The 20,477-nt window shown below is 33.8% G+C and overlaps 1 protein-coding gene across 1 annotated transcript; it reads right to left on the bottom strand.

The window, feature by feature from the left end:
- Nucleotides 1-2,997: 2,997 nt before the first annotated feature.
- Nucleotides 2,998-7,921, bottom strand: LOC133879698 (chloroplast envelope quinone oxidoreductase homolog). The gene is made up of 4 exons (XM_062318399.1): nt 7,754-7,921; nt 5,722-5,863; nt 4,725-4,816; nt 2,998-3,862 (listed from the first exon to the last, which is right to left on the bottom strand). Exons 1-4 carry the CDS (start codon nt 7,817-7,819, stop codon nt 3,170-3,172), a joined length of 993 nt encoding a protein of 330 aa, XP_062174383.1. The 5' UTR covers nt 7,820-7,921; the 3' UTR covers nt 2,998-3,169.
- Nucleotides 7,922-20,477: the final 12,556 nt, after the last annotated feature.

The raw sequence follows: 20,477 nt of genomic DNA, 5'->3' as shown, positions 1-20,477 counted from the left end.
GACCATATAGAGAATAGTTATGACTTTATATATAAACATGATTTTTGAGCATAAAAATATTAGTGCTTATTAAATGAATTTTTTCTCATAATTTCTATAAGATAAACTTCTTTTCATTAGGTGTAATAATAGAGGCAACACACGTTATCCTTGTGAAAACTCATGTTTACAATTCCAGAAACTGAACTGTTACCTAAGGCTCATTGCACAACTGGGTTTGTAATGACTTTTTTACTAAGTCGTGGACTTACGCAGTTACTTCTCTTCCACTGTAAAACACATTGGTATTTTACAAATTAACAAGTTACTAGGTGGTAGGGTAAGAAATTTACTAGGATAAAGATGCCAAGCTGGTGACTCATATTGTCAGGTTGGGTAGTTTGTAGTTCATTGTTAGAGTAATGTTTGTTTGAAGGCTCCATCCTCGTTGTCGTGCCGCCTTTCTCTTCATTCTACACATCCTCTGTGTACTCCTGCACTAATAGCGACACTTCAGATAGGTTCTTCACAGTGTGCACCACTGCCTCTTACAATAGAGGTGCTTCCATGAAAAAATTCCGCCGATTCATTGAGTGTGGTAGCCTGAGATTTGAGGAGAGAAGCTTAGGAGAGGCACTGTAATGAGAGAAAAAGAGAGATGCTAATGCATAATAAGTAAGGAATATTCCGTCTTTAAATTTATTACATCTTGTGTTATTTTGCAATTGTTATTAGTATTTAATTTATGTTTTAAGAGTCGGTATGTAATAATGGGTTAGCCCAAAAGTCATTCACAGTAGGGTTAAGGTTAGCGTGTCTTATTCTATTTAAGCGTACTTTTCGATTGTAATAGAGAGACCATGATTCAGACTGTGATTAAGGATAAACAATTAGTTTGTTTTCGAGAGTTGTGATTGCTCTTATTTTGTGGTGAGACTCTACATTCATTCCTGGTGTGACACCAAATTTATTGGGTTGGTGAGACGCCAATTCCCCTGTTTTGTGTGAAGTTCTAAAGGAAAGAGTTTAGGTTTTGACTTAAAAGAATAAAGAGGGTTTTATCGTGTGAAAAGAGAGAGAAAAAAGAAGAAGAATAAGAATAAGAAGGTATAGTGTGTTTTTGCTAACTTTCTTGATTTTCGTGTCTCTAAATTGGTCTATGCTAAGTACGCATTGTGGCCTAGCATAAAGAGTAGTATATCTTAAGCATGACAACCTACAATGGTTAGATTCTATTGCGGTCAGAATAGGAGGATTGTGAGATTCGATTTATCTATTGTATTCATAGTCTTCTTTGATTTGAAAATCTTCAGCTTGTGTTTCACCTTCTAAACTCAAGCACGAGTTTTTTTTTCCGTAGAATGGGAGAATGGTGCAGAATGAAGAAGTGATATTAATTAAAGTTTTATTTAACTTTTAAGAGTTGGTATAATTTTGTAATGGTTAGTAATATTTAATTTATGTTTTAAGAGTCCGCATTTAATAATGGGCTTGACCCAAAAGTCAGTCAATCTGGGGTTAGGGTTTCTGTCAATCTATTTAAATAGTCTTTTATAACCTTATGATTCAAACTATGATTGAGAAATAAACTTTTTTTTTTTTTTTGAGAGTTGCGATTGCTCTTATTTTGTGGTGAGACTTTACATTCCTGGTGCGACTCCAGATTTTTCTGGTTGGTGAGATGACAATCCTTTATCGTTCTTTTATTCTTGATCCGTGCTGCATCAATTTTGGTATCAAAGCCTAAATTCGATTGTTTTCTATAACAGTTGAACGATCTACAACCGATGAACACATAAGCATGCGGCAATATGGAAGCAGCCTCCTTACACCACAACAGCTGAATGATATGCTGGTACATATGGCTAATTAGGTACGCACTACCTTTACATAACAACAACGAAATGATATGCCGGTACATATGGCAAATCAATTACGCTTCCAACATGTTTACAAGCAATATGTATTAAGAACCCAATCTCCACCAAAACCACCACCACCACCACCACCACCACCACCGTGCAACAAAAGCAATCCAAACACCCACTCCAAATCTGCAACCACTACCGTTCAAAAGCCAAAAGACATCGTAAAAAATTCCAAATAGAACCTCCCCTTCCAATCAACCATAATGGTGAAAATGCGAGCGGATAATAACCCATGCATCCGCAGATGCGGATGTGGTTAGCAAAAACCATTATTCGATGCGGATAGTGGTTTTAGGGATGCGCATCCGCATGCCCTTTATATATATATTCACTAAAAATGACGTCGTTTTCAATTTGGTAAATTTAGACCTTTAGGTTATGTTAGAGTTTTTTTCACTATCATTTCAAAGTCATACCTCACTACATTTACTTTTGTTATTTATTTATTTTTTTCTTCTCTTCTTTTGGTAATCCAAATCCCGACTACTTTATGAAACAATGACCCTCTTTGGTTGATAATCATAAATTGTGTAACAAGTGAAATATTAATTTATTTAAGCTTGCACATAGTAATAACCACATTATTTAATCGGTGTTATTTGTAATTATTATTAGTAATTAATTTATATTTTAAGATTCAGTATGCAATAATGAGTTTAGCCCAAAAGTCAATCACATTAGGGTTATGGTTAAGTGTCTTAGTCTATTTAAGCATACTTTTCGACTATAATAGACATACTATGATTCAGACTATGATTAAATTTAAACAATTGTTTTGTTTTCGAGAGTTGTGATTGCTCTTCTTTTCTGGTGAGACTCTACATTCCTAGTGTGACTCCAGATTTATGCGACTGGTGAGACGCCAATCCTCTATCGTTCTTTTGTTATTGATCCATGTTGCGTCAGCTGCAGCCAAAGATTTGATGAGAGAGAGTTCTATGAATAAAAAAATGCATAGAGAAGCTACAGTACTGATTCAAACACAAAAAAGTATTATGTAGCTCATTTTTATTTTAGCCTAAGAATAGATAAGCCAATGTGAGCAGTTTGGAACGGGGGGGTTCTATCTAAACTTTACATAGAATGCACGTATACATAAACATATGTAGCTCATTTTTATGCTACAATAAACACACCGCATAATATTGATAATTTACAATATCAGGTCTAATGTCTCAGATTTACTTTATATGTACCAGTAATTAAGATACAACCCTCTCATTTAAGCATATTGGAATCTAACAATTCCAAGCATATTATATCTAGAAAGGCTCCACGATGATCTTCCCAGTAGCATGGCCATCAATACTCTTAGCCCAAGCATCTTCAGCCTTGCTCAGAGAATGCTTCGAGTCAATTACAGTCTTAAGTTTACCTTCCTTCACCAACTTAACAAGAGAATCCAGTTTTTCACTAGTGACATTTGCCATTACTGGCACAAGCTGCTTCTTGGAGAAGGTAATTTTCTTTACAGCAAAAGTCATCATGGAACTTGTGCTGGGAGTTAAATCTAACACCTTCCCATTCTCACTCAGATTTGGCTCAAAAGTTGACCAAGGAATGCCAGTTGCACAGTGGATCACAAAGTCATACTTTCGACCAGACGGGCTCTTCAGAGCTGCCCCGTCCGGAGTCTTGTAGTCGAGAATCTCATCGGCCCCTAAGCTCTTGACAAACTCAATGTTCCGTGCCCCACAAGTGGCAGTCACATGTGTGTTTCCAAGCTTTGCCAGTTGAACCGCATATTGACCCACACCACCTGAGGCAGCAGTGATCAAAATGTTTGCCTGCTGACCACTTCCATCAAGCTTGATCCCAGCAGATTCAGTGAGCGCCTGGAGAGCTGTAACACCAGCAATGGGTAAGCCTGCACCTTCAGCTGCTGAAACTTCAGCTGGCCTAGCAACTGTAAGCTTCTCCTTAGACACAGCAAACTCAGCTAGTCCACCTGCATACTGTCAATATACAACAAGAATAGAGAGAACAAAAAAATATATGTTATATTAATAACTAATGCCCGAGTATTTTCACACAACTGAAACATCCAGTGACCATAAATTCAGCACATCTAGAGTTGCTACACGCAATTGTCCAACCAAATGTGAAAAATCATGCCACATCTTATCTAAAGCCAGGATGGAATGTCAAATATTGGCAAGGTCATGAGTGAGACCTGCAGAGTGCTAGATAAGTACTGCCTGTACACCAAATTCAGGAGAAACTTTTCAAACATGAATCCATTCAAAGAATGCCTAGGCCAATATTGTTACAGACCAGAGTTACCCGAATGCATTACTACCCTAGTGAGATCAAGGATCGCTTGATTCTAAATGTGATAGGTTTCATTGCAGTATACTAATTCTGGATATTACCAAATTTTCTGCTTTTTCTTCTCTGAAATGCAAAATAGTTATTCTTAAATAGGATTTAAAATTTTCAATAATACCAGGCCCAATTAGGAGGACGAGCTAATAACTACCTCATAATATTTAATAACTACTAAACAATCTGTAAAAGTTGTCCAAACTGCACCACTCAGGTGAGGGGACAGCAGGAGCTATTAAGGTAGAACTTTATTGAGGAGAAGATCTCTTTTGATATATATTTCTCCCAAGAGTGATTTTTTTGTCTTACCTACACAGAATTTGGAACAAAAGAAGGGGGAAAAAAAGTCCATTGACACTGTAGGAAACTAATCGTTCCTTTTCCCCAATCCTTTTCGATAACATGATCATGCTTCCTCAGAAGTGAAGACAAAGAATATTCAAATCATTTGAGGGGAGGTATAAAGGCAAAAGAATAAAAATGAGTACTCACATCATGGCCAAGCGCAGCTACAACTTTGTCACCAGCTTTGAAACTTTTCACTCCTGGTCCAACCTCTACAACCTCTCCTGCCACATCAGTACCTTTTCCAACAACAAACATGTTCAGCCAAAAGGGAAAAATGCAACACTTGCCAAAAATTTACAACATGCAAGCAACAGTGAGAAATTCAATCCAATAGGTATATCGCCTAGTTACTCATGTGTCAATGTAGTAATATTAGTTTTATTTGGCGCTTGGAATGCCACAAAATCGATCAGTATCATGTGAATGATGTTTACTAGATCAATTTTTGATTTCAGAGTTTTAGGCCGCTTGGGTGCCATTGAAGGATATGTGAAATGCTCCTACGCCCTCTTAAAATTGAAATAAGAATTTGAACTGTAACATTCATCAAATGCTATCGAGTAATTCTTCATTAGGTCAAATTGAGTAGCCTAAACCAGCCCAATCACCCATAGTTAAAGAAATGTGGGAAAAAGATACATTTTCAATAGCTTACAAAAACAATATATATATGAGAAAAAGATGTGTAACGAAAATCATACACAAGTAATGTCAAAGACATTATAGCATAGTGCTGCAAGCATGACATTTGGAACGGAGGGGAAGAGCTCAACATTCAATACTTACTAGAAAAGGAGAAAAGAGGACAAGTTTTCCGTTGGTATCTACTAGCAATTGTGGTATTCCAGAATTATGGATATTTATCATTGTAATTAATTAATGAATGACCATTAAAGGGGCATCTACAAATTAAATTAGATGTTCCATCATGCATATGCACCTATAAATAGTCCGCATGTCTTTGTTAAATAGTAACTGCTCGAGACTTTAAAATAATAACAGGGATCAAAATTTGACTTATGGCTTAATTTAGTTAACAAAAGTCAATGAGATCTATGCATTAAAATGTGTTCCCTAGCTAGATAAAGGAAGGTGTCGCAAAAATTTATGTTGTTAGAAACAATGAGCAATAAAGAATTACCAGGTATATGAGGGAACTTGCGAGGTAGAAAAGGCCGCAGTATGCCTTTCTGAATTTTCCAATTCACCGGATTTAGACTAGTTGCTTCCAGTTTTAGCAACAGCTCACTCTTCTTCGGAGTGGGGACTGGAACTTCAACATGCTGCAACAAACATGAAAGTAACAATACTTTTGAAATTTCAATGGCTTTTACTGTTATATCTCTGCACAGCAAGCAGCAAATGCAAATAAACTGTTCACATACATACAACCAAAAAGCACAGTTAGATGATAATTGCTCTCCTTTCCCTCGAAAAACTTCAGCATCAAATAATGTTATGGAAAAGCTCAATATTCTGTTGTGAATAACATTTATCAAGTCCATGCCTTTTCGGAGTGTCTTTCTGCTTGCCTCTCTATACTAGAAACACTAATCCTGAGGCTACTAGGCAACTATCAAGTAAAATTTGCTACTCAGCCTCATGTTTAAAACTGGGAAAAAAAGTTACATCAGTGTGTTCTTTCCATATACTTGTTCAATGAGAGGGGTGCTCAAGAAAAAATAAAACTCCAAAATAATCAACAGAAGATTGGTCAAATCCCCAAAACTGGTGACTAAAAAGCAAACCATTTTACTTACCTTCAATAGGTACCAGAGTTCAGATCAGCGGTGTAGACAATGTGAGAAATGGAGTAGTAGAAAAGCATGAAGGAAACGGAAACAATGAACTAGTTATGAAAAGAGAAGATAGCAAAGGGTAACAGGAATGCATAATGTTAATCTATGCTGCAGGAAAGATTAAGTTGAAAATCAGATAGCTAGAGTAATCCTAAACTGAAAACTCAAATAAAATTATGGATAAAATACATCATATATGCCACAACTGCTTCTATACTAGTACACCAATTTAACATTTATGCTAGTGCACCCAGACTAAGAAAGGGAAAATCTGAGAGGACATGACAGAGTAGAAAAAAACTTAAAATAATGCAACTATTTCTTCACAAGTTTGTTTTATAAACCATGTCATAAGACTATTTGAGCCACTGCCCTTACCAAACCGCTCCCACTATGTCCATTTTGGTGTTATTAGTGCTGACAAAAAAAAAAAAAAAAAAAGTAGGTTCCATTGCTAAGTCAACATCCTGGACCTATTAAAAATTGAACAACATATTTACCCAATAATAGGTTTAAAGCAGCGGTACATTCAGACACATAAAAAGGAATCCCCTTAAAAGTTCTTCTTCTCCATTACATCGTACTCAATTTTTTTTTTTTTTTTTCTATCCAAAAGAAGATTTCTTCCCTTTCACCAATGGATTGAAATTCTGGTCTCAATTATCTAAAGCCCTTCAATCATTCACAAAGTAAATAGTCAGATTAAATTCAGCATTTTCCGAAAGTCTGGATATGCATGAGACCTCCAAGGTCAAATGTGAGAGCTCCCGACATTTATTCCTGCAGTGATCCCCCCATTTTGCAGACTCACAATTCTATAAATCATGTAGCCCCAGACAACTGTTATCTGGATATTAAGAAATTATGAGTGTTACCATATCTCAAAATGAAGAAATTTGAGAGGGAAGCATCCTAAAACTATCAGTGGAATGGTGTCAAATGAATAATTACAAAATATAAGGGGCCATTTGTACACATCCCAATTCCCCCTCCTAAATATATATTTTGATTTCATCAAATAGAACATAATTAAGCCAGAAGGATTTGGAACGAAAGCAGACACAACAAATTACACAGATTGGTGAAACGGACCTTCGATCCAAGCCCCATTGTATAACCTGCTTAGCTAATTTCAATTTTTTTTTTTAAAAAAAAAAAAAAAAAAAAAAAAAAAAAAAAACTAGAACTTCATAAGCATAAGATTTTAAAATTCAGATAGGTCAAGCTAACGAAATGCTTAGGTAATATAGAAAATTAAAATAATAATAATAATAAAAAAATTGCATCCGTGCTACCTTAGCGCTTTTTAATAAATTTGCGATTACTTATAAACAAAATTAAAAATTAAAAAAAATAAATAAACATGAAAATAACCTTCAAACCGGCTGCTCCTCCACCATAGCCATCGTACTGAACCGCATGCATAAGGTTTGCTGCCATACTCACAGATGCGGAAGTTAACGGCCTGTCTGTGCGCAGAGAGAGAGAAAATATCTAATGTTGAGGGGAAGTTTGTGAATTAGAAATTTAGAACGGTAGACAACCGACGGTGGATCAAATGACGTCAGCTTGATTAATGCTATATATTACTATTGTGTTTTATTTTTTTTTCATAAAATTACTATTAAATTAAAATTTAATAGTAATTTATCATAAATTGAATGGTAATTTTAAAAGTCATATTAATTTTAATTATAAAAAAAAATATAAAATTGATACGCAACATTAAAAAAAATATTTTTATATAAATTAAAAATAAATAAAATTAGGGAAACATATATTGCTGCCACCGAGTTATGATCTGGGCCCCAACGGTGGGCCTTGGTGGCTGTCATATCTTACCGGTCATTTTAGAATTGCTACTCTCTCTTACAGGCATTGTGCGTGGCCGCCGGACAGAGTGGCCCCCTCTATTTGCAACCGCAGATGCACCATCAATTTTTTTTAAAAATAAAATTAAGATATATATATATATATATATATATATATTTGAGAAAATTACATTTTACTCCTATAAAGTATCAACCCATGGCGAGAATAGGTGGATAGACACCCCCCCAATCTATGATAGACACCCCCAATCAATCTCACGTTGGCAAAAAGTACTATCCATCCAAGTTGTTCAGTCACTTTGGACCGAAATCAAGTCTTATTTTTACCAAAACTTTTGAAAATGCCCTAAGAATAAAGTGTAAAAACAAAGGAAGTTATTTATTTATTTATTTTAAAAAAAGAGCTTAAATACAAAATGAAAAAAAAAAGAAAGAAAGAAAGAAAGAAAGAAACTAAACAATAAAAAAAAAAAAGCAAAAAAAAAAAAAAATCGAGATGTACTTCCATCTAATTTCCGTTTAAAAATTGAAGGAAGTCCCCATTACTGGTCTTCAAAAACTGACACGTGTCCATTTGACTCATTAATTTTTTTTTTTTTTTTTTTTTTTTTTTTTTTTTAAAAAAAAAAAGCTTTTGAAAAAATAAGGATGGGTGGCCGTTTGGTCTAGGGGTGCTTTCGGCCACCCCAAGGGCCAAACACTTAAATGATTTTTTATTATTTTTATTTTTATTTTTTTTCTTGGGCCTTGTGGGGGTAGCCGAAATCACCACCAAGGCAAACAGGAGTGGTTCCGACCATCTCCATTTTGTTCTTTGGGGGTGGCCGAACTACCCCCAAAAGCCTTAGGGGTAGATCAGACGTCCTCATTTTGCCCAAAGGGCCACCCATTTTCTTTACTTTTTTTCAAAAAGTTTAATTTTGTATTCAAGCTTCTTTTTTTTTTTTTTTTTAAATAATAATAATAATAATAATCTTCTTTTGTTTTTATACTTTACCCATGTAACATCTTGAGAAATTAATTAACTTATAATTAACTTTATGGTTCGTCTCCAGTCCCATTCCACAAGGAATAAGACTCAAAAATTTACTACTCCTCAATAAGAGAATACTACGCAGCGAAAACATAAGATATTATATTAAAATAAATTATAATTAAAGCATCTACTAAGAGTTATTACATTAACTGAAACCACACTATACAAATCATTGATCAAAACTAAACCTTAATACACAATCGAATCTCAAATGCTAAGTCTACAATATCACTCAAAAGTACTAGTTACTATGAGTGATTTTTAGAATCTTGCAATCAGTCCTCAAGCGTATTTTACATGCATGCTTTCATAATCTCATCATTTCATTATCTTACCATTAATCACACATTTTCACAAAATATAATTCACGGTAATAAAAATGAAATTTTATGTGAGTTGTAAACAATCATGTTTTCATACACAAAATATTCGTACTATACGGAAAAATAATAATAACGAGTATCCATGTGAGTTTTACTCACTTGTATCGCACGGCTCCTCCAGCAAAATCTGATACAAACCTAACATCAGCTTTAAACTCGAGATAAAAAAAATCTTAAATCCTAAACAGCTCAAAATAGGCTTTCTACTCGTCTGGCAGTCGTTTGTTTAGTGAAGGGAGAACATTCATGTTAGACATCGTTCATTCATCTAGTGAAGAGCGAACGTTCGGTGTTAGTGTAGAATCCCAAATTTGAACGACCTAAAAGCCACAAAGCCACTTCTAAGCAAGTACTAAGGCCTTAACAACACTTCTAATATGGTCCTAAGCCATATCAATACATCATGCAGTAAATACAACGTCTAATAGCATCAAAATAATAAACCTGAACTAAACTAGTGTTAAGACCATAATAACAACTAGAGGATTAAACCAATGATAAAAAGCTATAAAGATAAACTAACAACATAACAGTTAAAAAAGAACGGTTTTAAGGTAAGGGTATTACCTCCTTAACATTGAACATCTCCCTCACATCGAAACGACCTCACACGCTCTCAACAGAGTAACACTAGCTCCAAGGGTCGTAATATACGGGAAAAAAAAAAACCCGAAGGGATGGGTGCATTTATAAGGGAAAGGTCGTAAGTGGATAAAGATCATCTGATTTGTTAGCTGTCGAACGCTCTCCGAGTGGGTCGCGAATGTTCGTGTAATATTAGGGTTAGGCGATCGTTCGGTGTACGACCGCGATCGTTTGTGCTACGGTCTGACATAGATGCTAAAAGCGTGAGATATATCTTCTGACACACAGCACAAAATGTCAACAATCGCTCGTGGTGGGGACCGCGAATGTTCCTGGTGGGGGGCGGGGGGGGGGGGGACTGTAATACCCCAGATTTTTTTTTAAAACTTATTAATTGGCCTAATATATATATATTTTTTAATAATAAAATAAAACTTTTTAAGTAAGTAACTTAATCGATAAGTTGAGAAAAAAGAAAAAGAAAAAAAGAATCAACAACTTGTCGTGCAAGTTGTTCTTTTTTCTTCTCTTTTTTCTTCTCTTCTTTCTTTCTTCTTTGTTCTTCGTTCCTTCTTCTTTCTTTTTCTACCCGAGAACAGAGAGGGAGCGCGAGAGGAGAGAAACAGAGACGAGAGAGTGAGATTGAGAGATCAGAGAGACGAGATCGAGAAAGAGAGAGATGTCGAGAGAGGTAGAGAGACCGAGAGACCCAGAGAGAGAGAGGTAGCCAGAGAGAGAGAGAACCAGCGACGTTGTTTCCGGCGGTCTGGAAGCTGATCCTTCGATGGCCGGAGTTGGCTCGTCGATCGAGGGAACCCAGGAACTCGAACCCGCCAGACCCGGGAGTGAAACCCGCAACCCGATCCTTCGGTGGTGGAGTCCGGTGTGATTTTCGGCGGTACCGGTGGACTTCCGGCGAACCAGAAGCCGATTTCCGGCGGGCTCAGGTGTTTTTCCGGCCGATCCACGAAGCCCCGTGACCCAGAACCCGACCCTGTGACCCGTCAGACTCGAGAGGAAGACCCGGTTCTTCCTGTGCGTTTTCCGGTGGCTTTTCCGGCGGAATCGGTGGCTTTTTCGGTGGATTTTCGGATTAAATCCTCAAGGTATAAAAACCCTATGATCTAGCTTGGGTATTTTGATTTGTGATTATTTTGGAATTAGGGTTCTATGATTTTGGGGCTTTTCAATTGATTGGTGATTTTCTGTTTTTGGGTGATGATGGCCGAATGGTTTTGAATTGTGTTCTCTGTGTGTGGGTTTTTCCGGCTAGTGATGTGTGTGTTCACTGTGAGTGGTTGCTCTAGCCAGTGGTTGTCATGATGCTTAGATAAAATTGGGTACTTTAAGTACTGATTGTGTTCCCTGTTCTGTATAGGCAGTGAGTATATGTGTGTAGGTGATTTTGGATGAATCCCCTGTTTTGATTTAAGGTTTATGAGGTGTGATTATTGTGGTCCCTGTGTGTTGATCTTGGCTGAAATACTGTCCTTTGGTGATGGGTATTCTGATTTTGAGGTTAGAATAGTTGAATGAATATTTAAGTGTATTTGTATGTTAGTAACTGGATCAGTGATGAATTTTAAAGAATAGATTTCCTATGATGGCCATATGGTGTTTTGGAGATTTGTTTTAGGTTGTTTAAAATGAATAGATATTGGTATATTATTTGGAGGTATTTGGCTAGATTATTAAGTGAGATTTATATATATTGTGTTAAATTGGAATGGGTTAAATTTAGTCCTAATGGATTGCTAACTGAAATTAAGTCCCTAGGGGGCTTTTATTGTAGATTAATTATGATATGAGGTATTATTTGGATTAGTATTGGTGTGTGTTTGGTTATGTGTATTATTATTGTTTGGCTAAACCATGCTTTACTATATGGTTCTTTGAGTATGAATAGGTGTGAGTGATATGAGACATGCTTTGGGTGTTCTAGGTTATAGATGGTGTTTAGCTGTTTGGTTAATTCAATATTGGAAGTGTTTCCTAATTCGGTTGAAGCTAAGTGTAATAAGGATTATGTTTGGGTCATGAACTCTTGGACTAAGGATATGGTTTTCAAGGGGGGGTTGCCATTTTTGGAAGATATCCAGTGATTGGGGCTGAGTGAATCACGCTTGTTGGTAGTTTAGTATCTAGGTAATAATGTAGATTTAAGGTTGTTGGCAGACTGTGCAATTTAGAAAATCTCTGGTTGCGTGTTATGTTTATTTTAATTAAGTATTAGGCTAAAAATTCTAGAATATTCTTCTAAGCTTCTTCTTTCAATTTATTTAGGTAAAAGATCGATCCTGACGCTAATGGCATGTCCAGGTAAGGGGATACAACACCGAAAAACCCCAACAAGATTTTATTACAAATCTTTTGAAAAAGTGTTGGGAAATTTTACAAAGCGTTGCTCATGTGATTTTAATGCCAAGCTTTATTATTCATATGATATTGTTTTAAGAATTTTGAGCATAAATCACAGATATGATTAAGAGCATTTTTAAGAATTATGATTATGCATAATTATAGTTAAGACTAAGAGCATTTCAAAATTATGAAATATGCATACTCACAGATATGATTAAGAGCATACTAAAGTTATGATTTATGCATAATTACATATATGATTATAAGCATTTCAAAGTTATGAATTATGCATACTTGCAATGATGAAAAAGAGAGCATTTGAAAGTTATGACTATAGAGCATTTCAAAGAATATGACTCTATTCATGAATACAGTTTTGAAAGAAAAGAGAATCTAAAGTTAAATTCTGCACATGACTACAGTTATGAAAGCGGCTCTTACAGTTTTGAAATAAAGTTTACAGTTATAACAGAGCCTACAGTATTACAGAAAACGTTCATGTGCAGTAATTGTTTAACCCTGAGGCACTACTACAGTTAGATTTGGTACCATATAGGGTAGCATGGCAAGCATACCAAAATACGGTGTGTGCTACCGGCCGGGGTTGGCCTTCACCTAGGGAAGATCCCCAACCCGGCGACTCTTCTCTGTGACGACAGGCTGAGTCAATAGGTCCTTTGGACAAAGCCAACGTGCGCCGCTCACGGGAACTGGCGGTGTAGAGTCTATAAAGGGATAAACCACAGATGAAGGTTTAAAGAGAAAACTGATAAAAGAATTTACTGAATCATTAGAAAATCTGATTAATTGTTCATCTTGTTAATCTGCATAAACTGTCATTCTTATACCATTATTCATATTCTTCAAATTATATAGATGCTATGTCACTTGTCCTAAAACAATAGATTTCATTTTATGAATCATGCTTTAATATGTGTTTTCTTATAAAACATAAACAGCCTAGCATATCACTTCTCAGACAAAATTTTTCATAACTTGAATCTCCAATTTATACTCAATCTAAAATCACATATTCACACATCTAAACATCATCGTAACCTTAATATATTCAAAAACACTTAAATCATCAAAAATAAATTAAAATCAACGTACTATTGGTTTATGTTGTAAATCACTTTACATTATGCAATTCCTCATATGTGAAATTAGTTTTTAACAATGAGTAGAATAAATCTGTCATTATGACAATGACTAAAGATTATGGCATAAAGGTTTATAGCATGTTTTATTTTCCCTGGTGTTGTATTATCCTTACTGGGTTGTCGAACTCACCCCTTTTCCCTCAACCCTTTTCAGATGACCCAGTGAGACAATAAGAATTCTTGATATTGACACAGACCTCGCTAAGAGCCATAGATCATTGTGGGCTGATTAGATGTTTACTTGTATAGTAAGTTTCTTCGGAGTTCAAGGCGTTGTAAAGAATTATTAGTAGATAGAATTTATTATATATGTAGTTTAAATTTGTAGTTATAATGCACGCTTCCATTTAAAATGTTTGTTTTTAGCACTCAAGTTCGCGTTTCCCCTTATTTCCCAAAGTGGGGGCGTGACAGGGACCACGATTGTTCTCGGAGGGATCTACAATCGTTCGGCCAGGGTAGAACAATATAAAAAAAAAAAAAAAAAAAAAAAAAAAAAAAAGGTCTTAATTTTCAATTAAGACCTAGTCAATCCTACTAATAATTCGGGATACTACAACTCTTCAAGGGCTTTTTGAAATTTTTGGTCAAAAAAAGTAGCGTACCATGCACGTGACTTGATTTTCGTTTGAAGTGACGGACAACATGGATGGATGGTACCTTTTGCCAACATGAGATAAATTGGGGGAGGGGGGGTCTATCGTCGATTTTTAAACATTGGACGTCAAAACGTAAATGGATGGATACTTCAGGGGGTAAAGTGTAATTTCTCCTATTTTTTATAAAGAAATGTTTTTAGTTTTTAAGAGAGTTTTGTAATTAGTTTTGAAAGATATGTTAATGGTGAGGACAACGTCTAAAAATTCATCTGATTATTTAATTTTTAAAAGAGTTTTGAGGGTTTGAAAACACAAAATCTTTTCCAGCATTTGCCAAAGCCTAATTTATCTCAAAATTAGCTATATCCTCGCACGAAGCCTATTTATGGAATTCCATGTTTTCTATTTTGAGTGATATATTCTATTTTAGTCGAGGTTTAAGCCGATGTTTGCTAAGGAATTCTATAATTTATGTTTTCAATGATTATTTTTAGGAGAAAATATATATATATATAAAGCCTTATGAAGTAACAATCGATTTTAAAATAGCTCCATAAATTTTCAAGTACACTAAGAGCATTAACAGCAGTAACCCAACCATTTTTCCTAAATTTAAGAAACAAAATTACTTTTTGCTTCCCTATAAAAAAAACACTTCATAATAGATTCCCTTATTTTTACTTATATCAATTAAATACTCTTTTTTACCCTTATTTTATTCTTTTTTCTCTTTCCTACTTTTTGTCATTTTATTCTACCAACCAACTCTTTTTTCTCTTTCTTACTTTGTATCAATTTTTTTATTATTATAAAGTATATTGGGTAGCTACAGTGCTACGCAATACATAGGAAAACACTGTAGCTACCCAAGGGAAACATGTATATTTAGGGCATTTGCTGTGGGAGCTATTTTGAACTTTTTTCTGAAATTTTTCCTATATTTAGGGAAGGGAACCATTATAGGACATCTGCTACTAGTGCTCTAATGTGACCCATCAAGCTACCAAACCTTGAAGACCTTTGAATTATTTTTTATACCACAATGAAGGATTTGTAATTTAGGCCAACCACATGAATTGATTTTACATTTATTTTTTTTTCTTTTTCTTTTTAAAAATAGTTTAGTTTTATTTTTTTTTATTAGTTTTTTTAAGAGAATATGAGTATTATAGGAAATATTTCGATAAAAGTGGTATTTTTGGCATACTTTTGATAGTTTGATGGGTCACATTAGTACACTTAAAAATTCAAAAAAATATTCTAAGATCGGCTGCTAGTTCAAGAGGCATTTTTATATTTTTTCCTTATTCTTATAATGTTAGTCGTGAGACTATCTAGCATTTTTGAGGAATATAGAGCTAGTACAATGCAACATTTTTAGGAAGTACAGCTAGTACTTCCTTGAGAAAGGATAGAAATTTCCTATAAGCTGGTTTATAGGAAGTTTTGTACAACTCACATGTAAAAGTTACATGTGTCCTTTAAACATGTGAGAAACACATGTTTTTTTTTTTTTTTTTTTCTATTAATACTATTAAAATTGCATGTGAAAAGCACATATTAAAACAACATGTGTTTCTCACATGCCAAGTGACACATGTCAATCTTATATGTGGGTTGTATGAAATTTTCTATTTATGAGTTGTTTGACTTTGCATAAAATATTTGTCAATTTGAAAATGTTTTGAGTTGATTAAGAAAAATAATTTCATGTGGCGTAAAATGGTTTACCCTTCTCATCTGCATAAACCATTTTTTATCACTCTTTCACACTTTCGAGCAAGCAATTATGAGAACGCCTACGTATGAGGCCTACCTGCCAGAAAAAGTCTCAAGCGGCCCCAACACCTACCTAAGGCAAATCCTAAGCAGGTCAGCCCCACAAAGGTCCCCTCACACTTGCATTCTCAAATTACGAGCAATATGTGTAGGCAATTGTACTAAACTTCAATCCCATTCCCGAAAACCTTATATTAATTCTCACACACTCTCTTTGTTATCTTTCTCTCTTTCACGTATTTCTACAAATAACATGAAAGTATATATAAGAAATATTTGACAATTTTATATCTGAGCCAAACGCCAAAAAATATTTCTTGAACAATTTTCAAGAAAACATTTTAAGGTTGCAGACAATAGCAAAATATAGCCACTTTTTTCTGAAAAATGTTTTTAGCTAAAAATATTTTTCGATAGAATATAATTTACGCTGAAACAAACGGAGCTTTAAAATTATTGAGTTTTAGGAAATATTATTAAAAGAACAAATTAATGTCTGAGAGTAGTTTTAATTTAAATTTTAAATTTGTGATTCTCATACATTTTTAAAAATTGCATGTATTTTTAATAGAGAATGTGACTTTAAGAGCATTAATAGTCTCATCAAAATAGCTTTTTAGTTATTTTGGTGAGCTAATTTGATGAAAACACTAAAAAATACTCCCAGCAGCCTCGCCATTTTAACCAAAAAGTTTTGATGAGTGAAATCACTCACCAATTCTGATGAGTAATATTCACTCATCAACCCACTCACCAATTTTGTTTCACCTTTCTCTCTCACATGATCAACACACTTTTTTTTCTCTCTCTCATTTTCGTCTCCCATCTCTCATCTGTCTCACAAGATAATGTCCTTATTTCATGGACACGAAGGATTCTTTGTAAAAAGATTAAAAAGATTAAATAGAGAAAGAATAAAGAAATATGAAAAAAAAAATATTATTTAAATAGGATAGTGATAGTAAATAGTTAAAATGATGAGGCTGCTGGGAGAATTTTAAAAAAATTGCTCACCAGAATAGAAAAAAATAATTTTTAGCTATTTTGATGAGTAAAATTTGATGAGACTACGCATACAATCAAATACATTTGAGAACCATATCCTTTAAAGACACATATTAATTTAATAAATTGAATTGAAAAAACTTTGCACTTACTCAACTTAAAGAATTTATTTTTAAAAAATTATACTTTTAAAGAATTTTTAAAATTTGAGGGACACCCTTAACTGTATTTCCGCCCATGCTTATAGTCGTGATTAATAACCACCACAAAACATATGTTGTAGTGGCAGTTTTCGACTGCTATAATTAAATATCTACTTTCTTCTTGAAGTGCTAAGACCACCAAATACTTGATTGAGCATACGATTTTATTTTTATTTATTTTTTTAAACAAAATATTTGAGTATTTCATTTATCAAAGATCACGAGTATAAAACTCTTACATTATAAAGTATAAAGCTCTGTAAAATTATAGCTACATGCTTATGATGTTATATAGTCATAGATACGAACAAAAGTCTTACAGTAAAGTGATATCTATAACTTTTATCTTCCGCTAACCCATGTGCAAAAATAGTTAAAGAACAGATTTGCTCTAAACAAACTAGATCTAAGACAATGGTCGTCAAATATCTTAGAAAAATTTATTTTTTAAACCAATCATGAGAGATAACACCTCACACCTAACTAACATTCATCCTATATATACATTGCACATGAAGGCAGATTTAAAGAAAAAAAAAAACTCTTATTCAAAGCAAAAACACAACCAGTAAATAGCAGTAGCAGCCAGAGAGGAGATGAACGACACAACACGAAGGTAGATGGACGGATGCATAGCGGAGATGTCAAAATTGTTGATCTGGTAGGAGAATACCTACAAACAAAAGAAAACCAGAATGAGAGGAAGAGGGTAAGAGCGGTGAGTATATAGAAAGGGAAAGGGAGAGGAGGAAAGAACAGATCTGTTCCCTCCTCCTCTCAGATCTATTTTCTGAGGTGTGAAGTCCAGGAAACAAAATATTATTTAAAGTTAAGAGATGGTCATATATTGTTAAGAAAGTAAAATTATATACCTTGCAAGAGTAATGCTATATAATATATAAATATCTTATAAATATTTTATAAATCTGACATTATAAGGTTTACGGTGCGTTTAGGATTACGATTTTGTAAAGAAAAATTGCGATTTTAAATCAAATCGCAGAAAATTAACCGTTTGGAAATTACGTTTTTAAAAAATTACGATTTGAAAACGGAGAAAAGTGCTTATTCAAATCGCAGACAATGTGATGCTTTTTTAAAAATGCAGTATTTTAAAAGGCTAACCTTCGATTTTAAATGCCAAACTGCGATTTTGCCAAACGCTTAATTGCGTTTTTTAAAATTACTTTTTTAAATCACATATTTTTAAATCGTATTTTTAAATCGCACTTTTTGAAATCACAAACCCAATCGGACCCTTAAATATTTTGTCTAAAAACAAATAAAATTTTAGCGCTGTTCAAATATTATTTTTAACAATATATTTTTATATTTTTGTTTCCACCAAAAATATATGGAGAAATTCCGTCCAAACGTCACAATCTTAAAAAAAAAACAAATGGCCGAAATCATATCCTTGATTAGATAGTGGGGCTGGACGTTCATAAATTGACATCGCTTTAGAGTGATGGGCACGTTGTCATCGTCTGAATATTAAAACAAAGGTATTGACTTTCGATATTATTTTAATAGTCTGAATTAAATAAAAGTGATTAATGCTAAAAAAAAAAAATGCATTTGCCTTACATACATTTGCACGTGTAAACTTTATGGTCCCTGTATAATTGACTCATGTACCCTTATTTCAAATTGAAGTAGTTATTACATCTAGTCGAGCCGAGTATTAAATGTTTAATCTTTGTTTATGTAATTTTATTTTGAATACGAGTTAAACTTGAGCTAATTATCATCGAGCTAAATAATTTGTTTAAGTTTAGCTCATTTATTTTTCGAGGGAACTAGCTTGAGCTTATTCACGTGTGACTTAGTTAATTTATTCGTTCTTTATATAAAGTAAATATCATGATTTTTTTTTTATTTTTTTTCCATACATCCATACTAAATATTAGTTAATGAATTATTGTTAATATTTTATTATTTGAGTTAATTAAACAAATTAACTTGAATTTTAAATAATTCAATCTCGAGTTTATATGTATATTTTATAGTATGTATATAAATTCAGAGTAATGCTACATGTCACACCTATGTCCCTCTTGTGTCCCTCTAAAAATGAGGTGGCTTTTAAAATCACCATTGAGCTTGTGATTGATCAAAATTGAATTTTGATCACATGGTGATTTTAAAAGCTACATCATTTTTAAAGGGACACAAGAGGGACATGGGTATGACGTTTAGAATTACTCATAAATTCATTATTTGCGCGCACACACATGTAGTACTATATCAAGACTAGTTCACAATAACAATAAATAAAGCTATATTTATTATATTAGGAAGAGAATTCCTCTTTAGATAAAATGTTCTAATTAAAAAATTAAAACAATACCATAAAAAATAATAATATAAAGTTATACGAGGTTATATGAGTTTAGCCGAATTTATACGAGTATCGCTCATTTAATAATCAGGCCTAATTTTGTGTTGAAGATCGATAGGCTCATTTATTGAACAAACAAAATTCGAATCGAGTTTATATGACTAAATATCAATTAGGTTGCCGAATAGACTAATTTATTTACAATGCTAGTAGCTAAGCGGCAATCACTTTCTATTCTATTAATTTTCAGTTTTAGGATCCTTTACTCTCTCTTCTTTTTAATGCACAACTCTCATCATTATACAATTTTGATTATTAAATTAAATTCAAAAGTAATGGTACAATGGAGTTGTATTAAAGAAATGCATATATATTGAAAATATTCAAATAAATACTACAAAAAAAATTCCTAAAATACACGTTGTCGACTGCGGCCACGTGTATCAATGTCCACATGGTCGACAGTCGGCCGCGTGTATTTAATACACGTGGCTGGCTGTAAGCCACGTGGACCACAATCCATGTGGCAATTTTTATTTTTATTTTTAAAGAAAAAAAAAACACTACAATATATCGATCCATTTTTTTACCCAAAAATATTAGGACAACATTTGAAATTTACCATAAACACAAAATCAAATTACGCAAATAAATAATTATAAGTCTAACACAACAATAAATTATGTACTAATAAACGTTATTGTTACTAACAAATGTAAATTACACAAAATATCTACACATCTGAAGGTCGTCCCTACCGATCACGAGTTCCCGTACTAGGTGTGTACTCGCCAATGAGCGATTGCTGCGC

Source organism: Alnus glutinosa, chromosome 10 (assembly GCF_958979055.1).
Source record: "Alnus glutinosa chromosome 10, dhAlnGlut1.1, whole genome shotgun sequence".
Taxonomy (NCBI): domain Eukaryota; kingdom Viridiplantae; phylum Streptophyta; class Magnoliopsida; order Fagales; family Betulaceae; genus Alnus; species Alnus glutinosa.
This window is presented reverse-complemented; position numbering and strand designations above follow the sequence as displayed.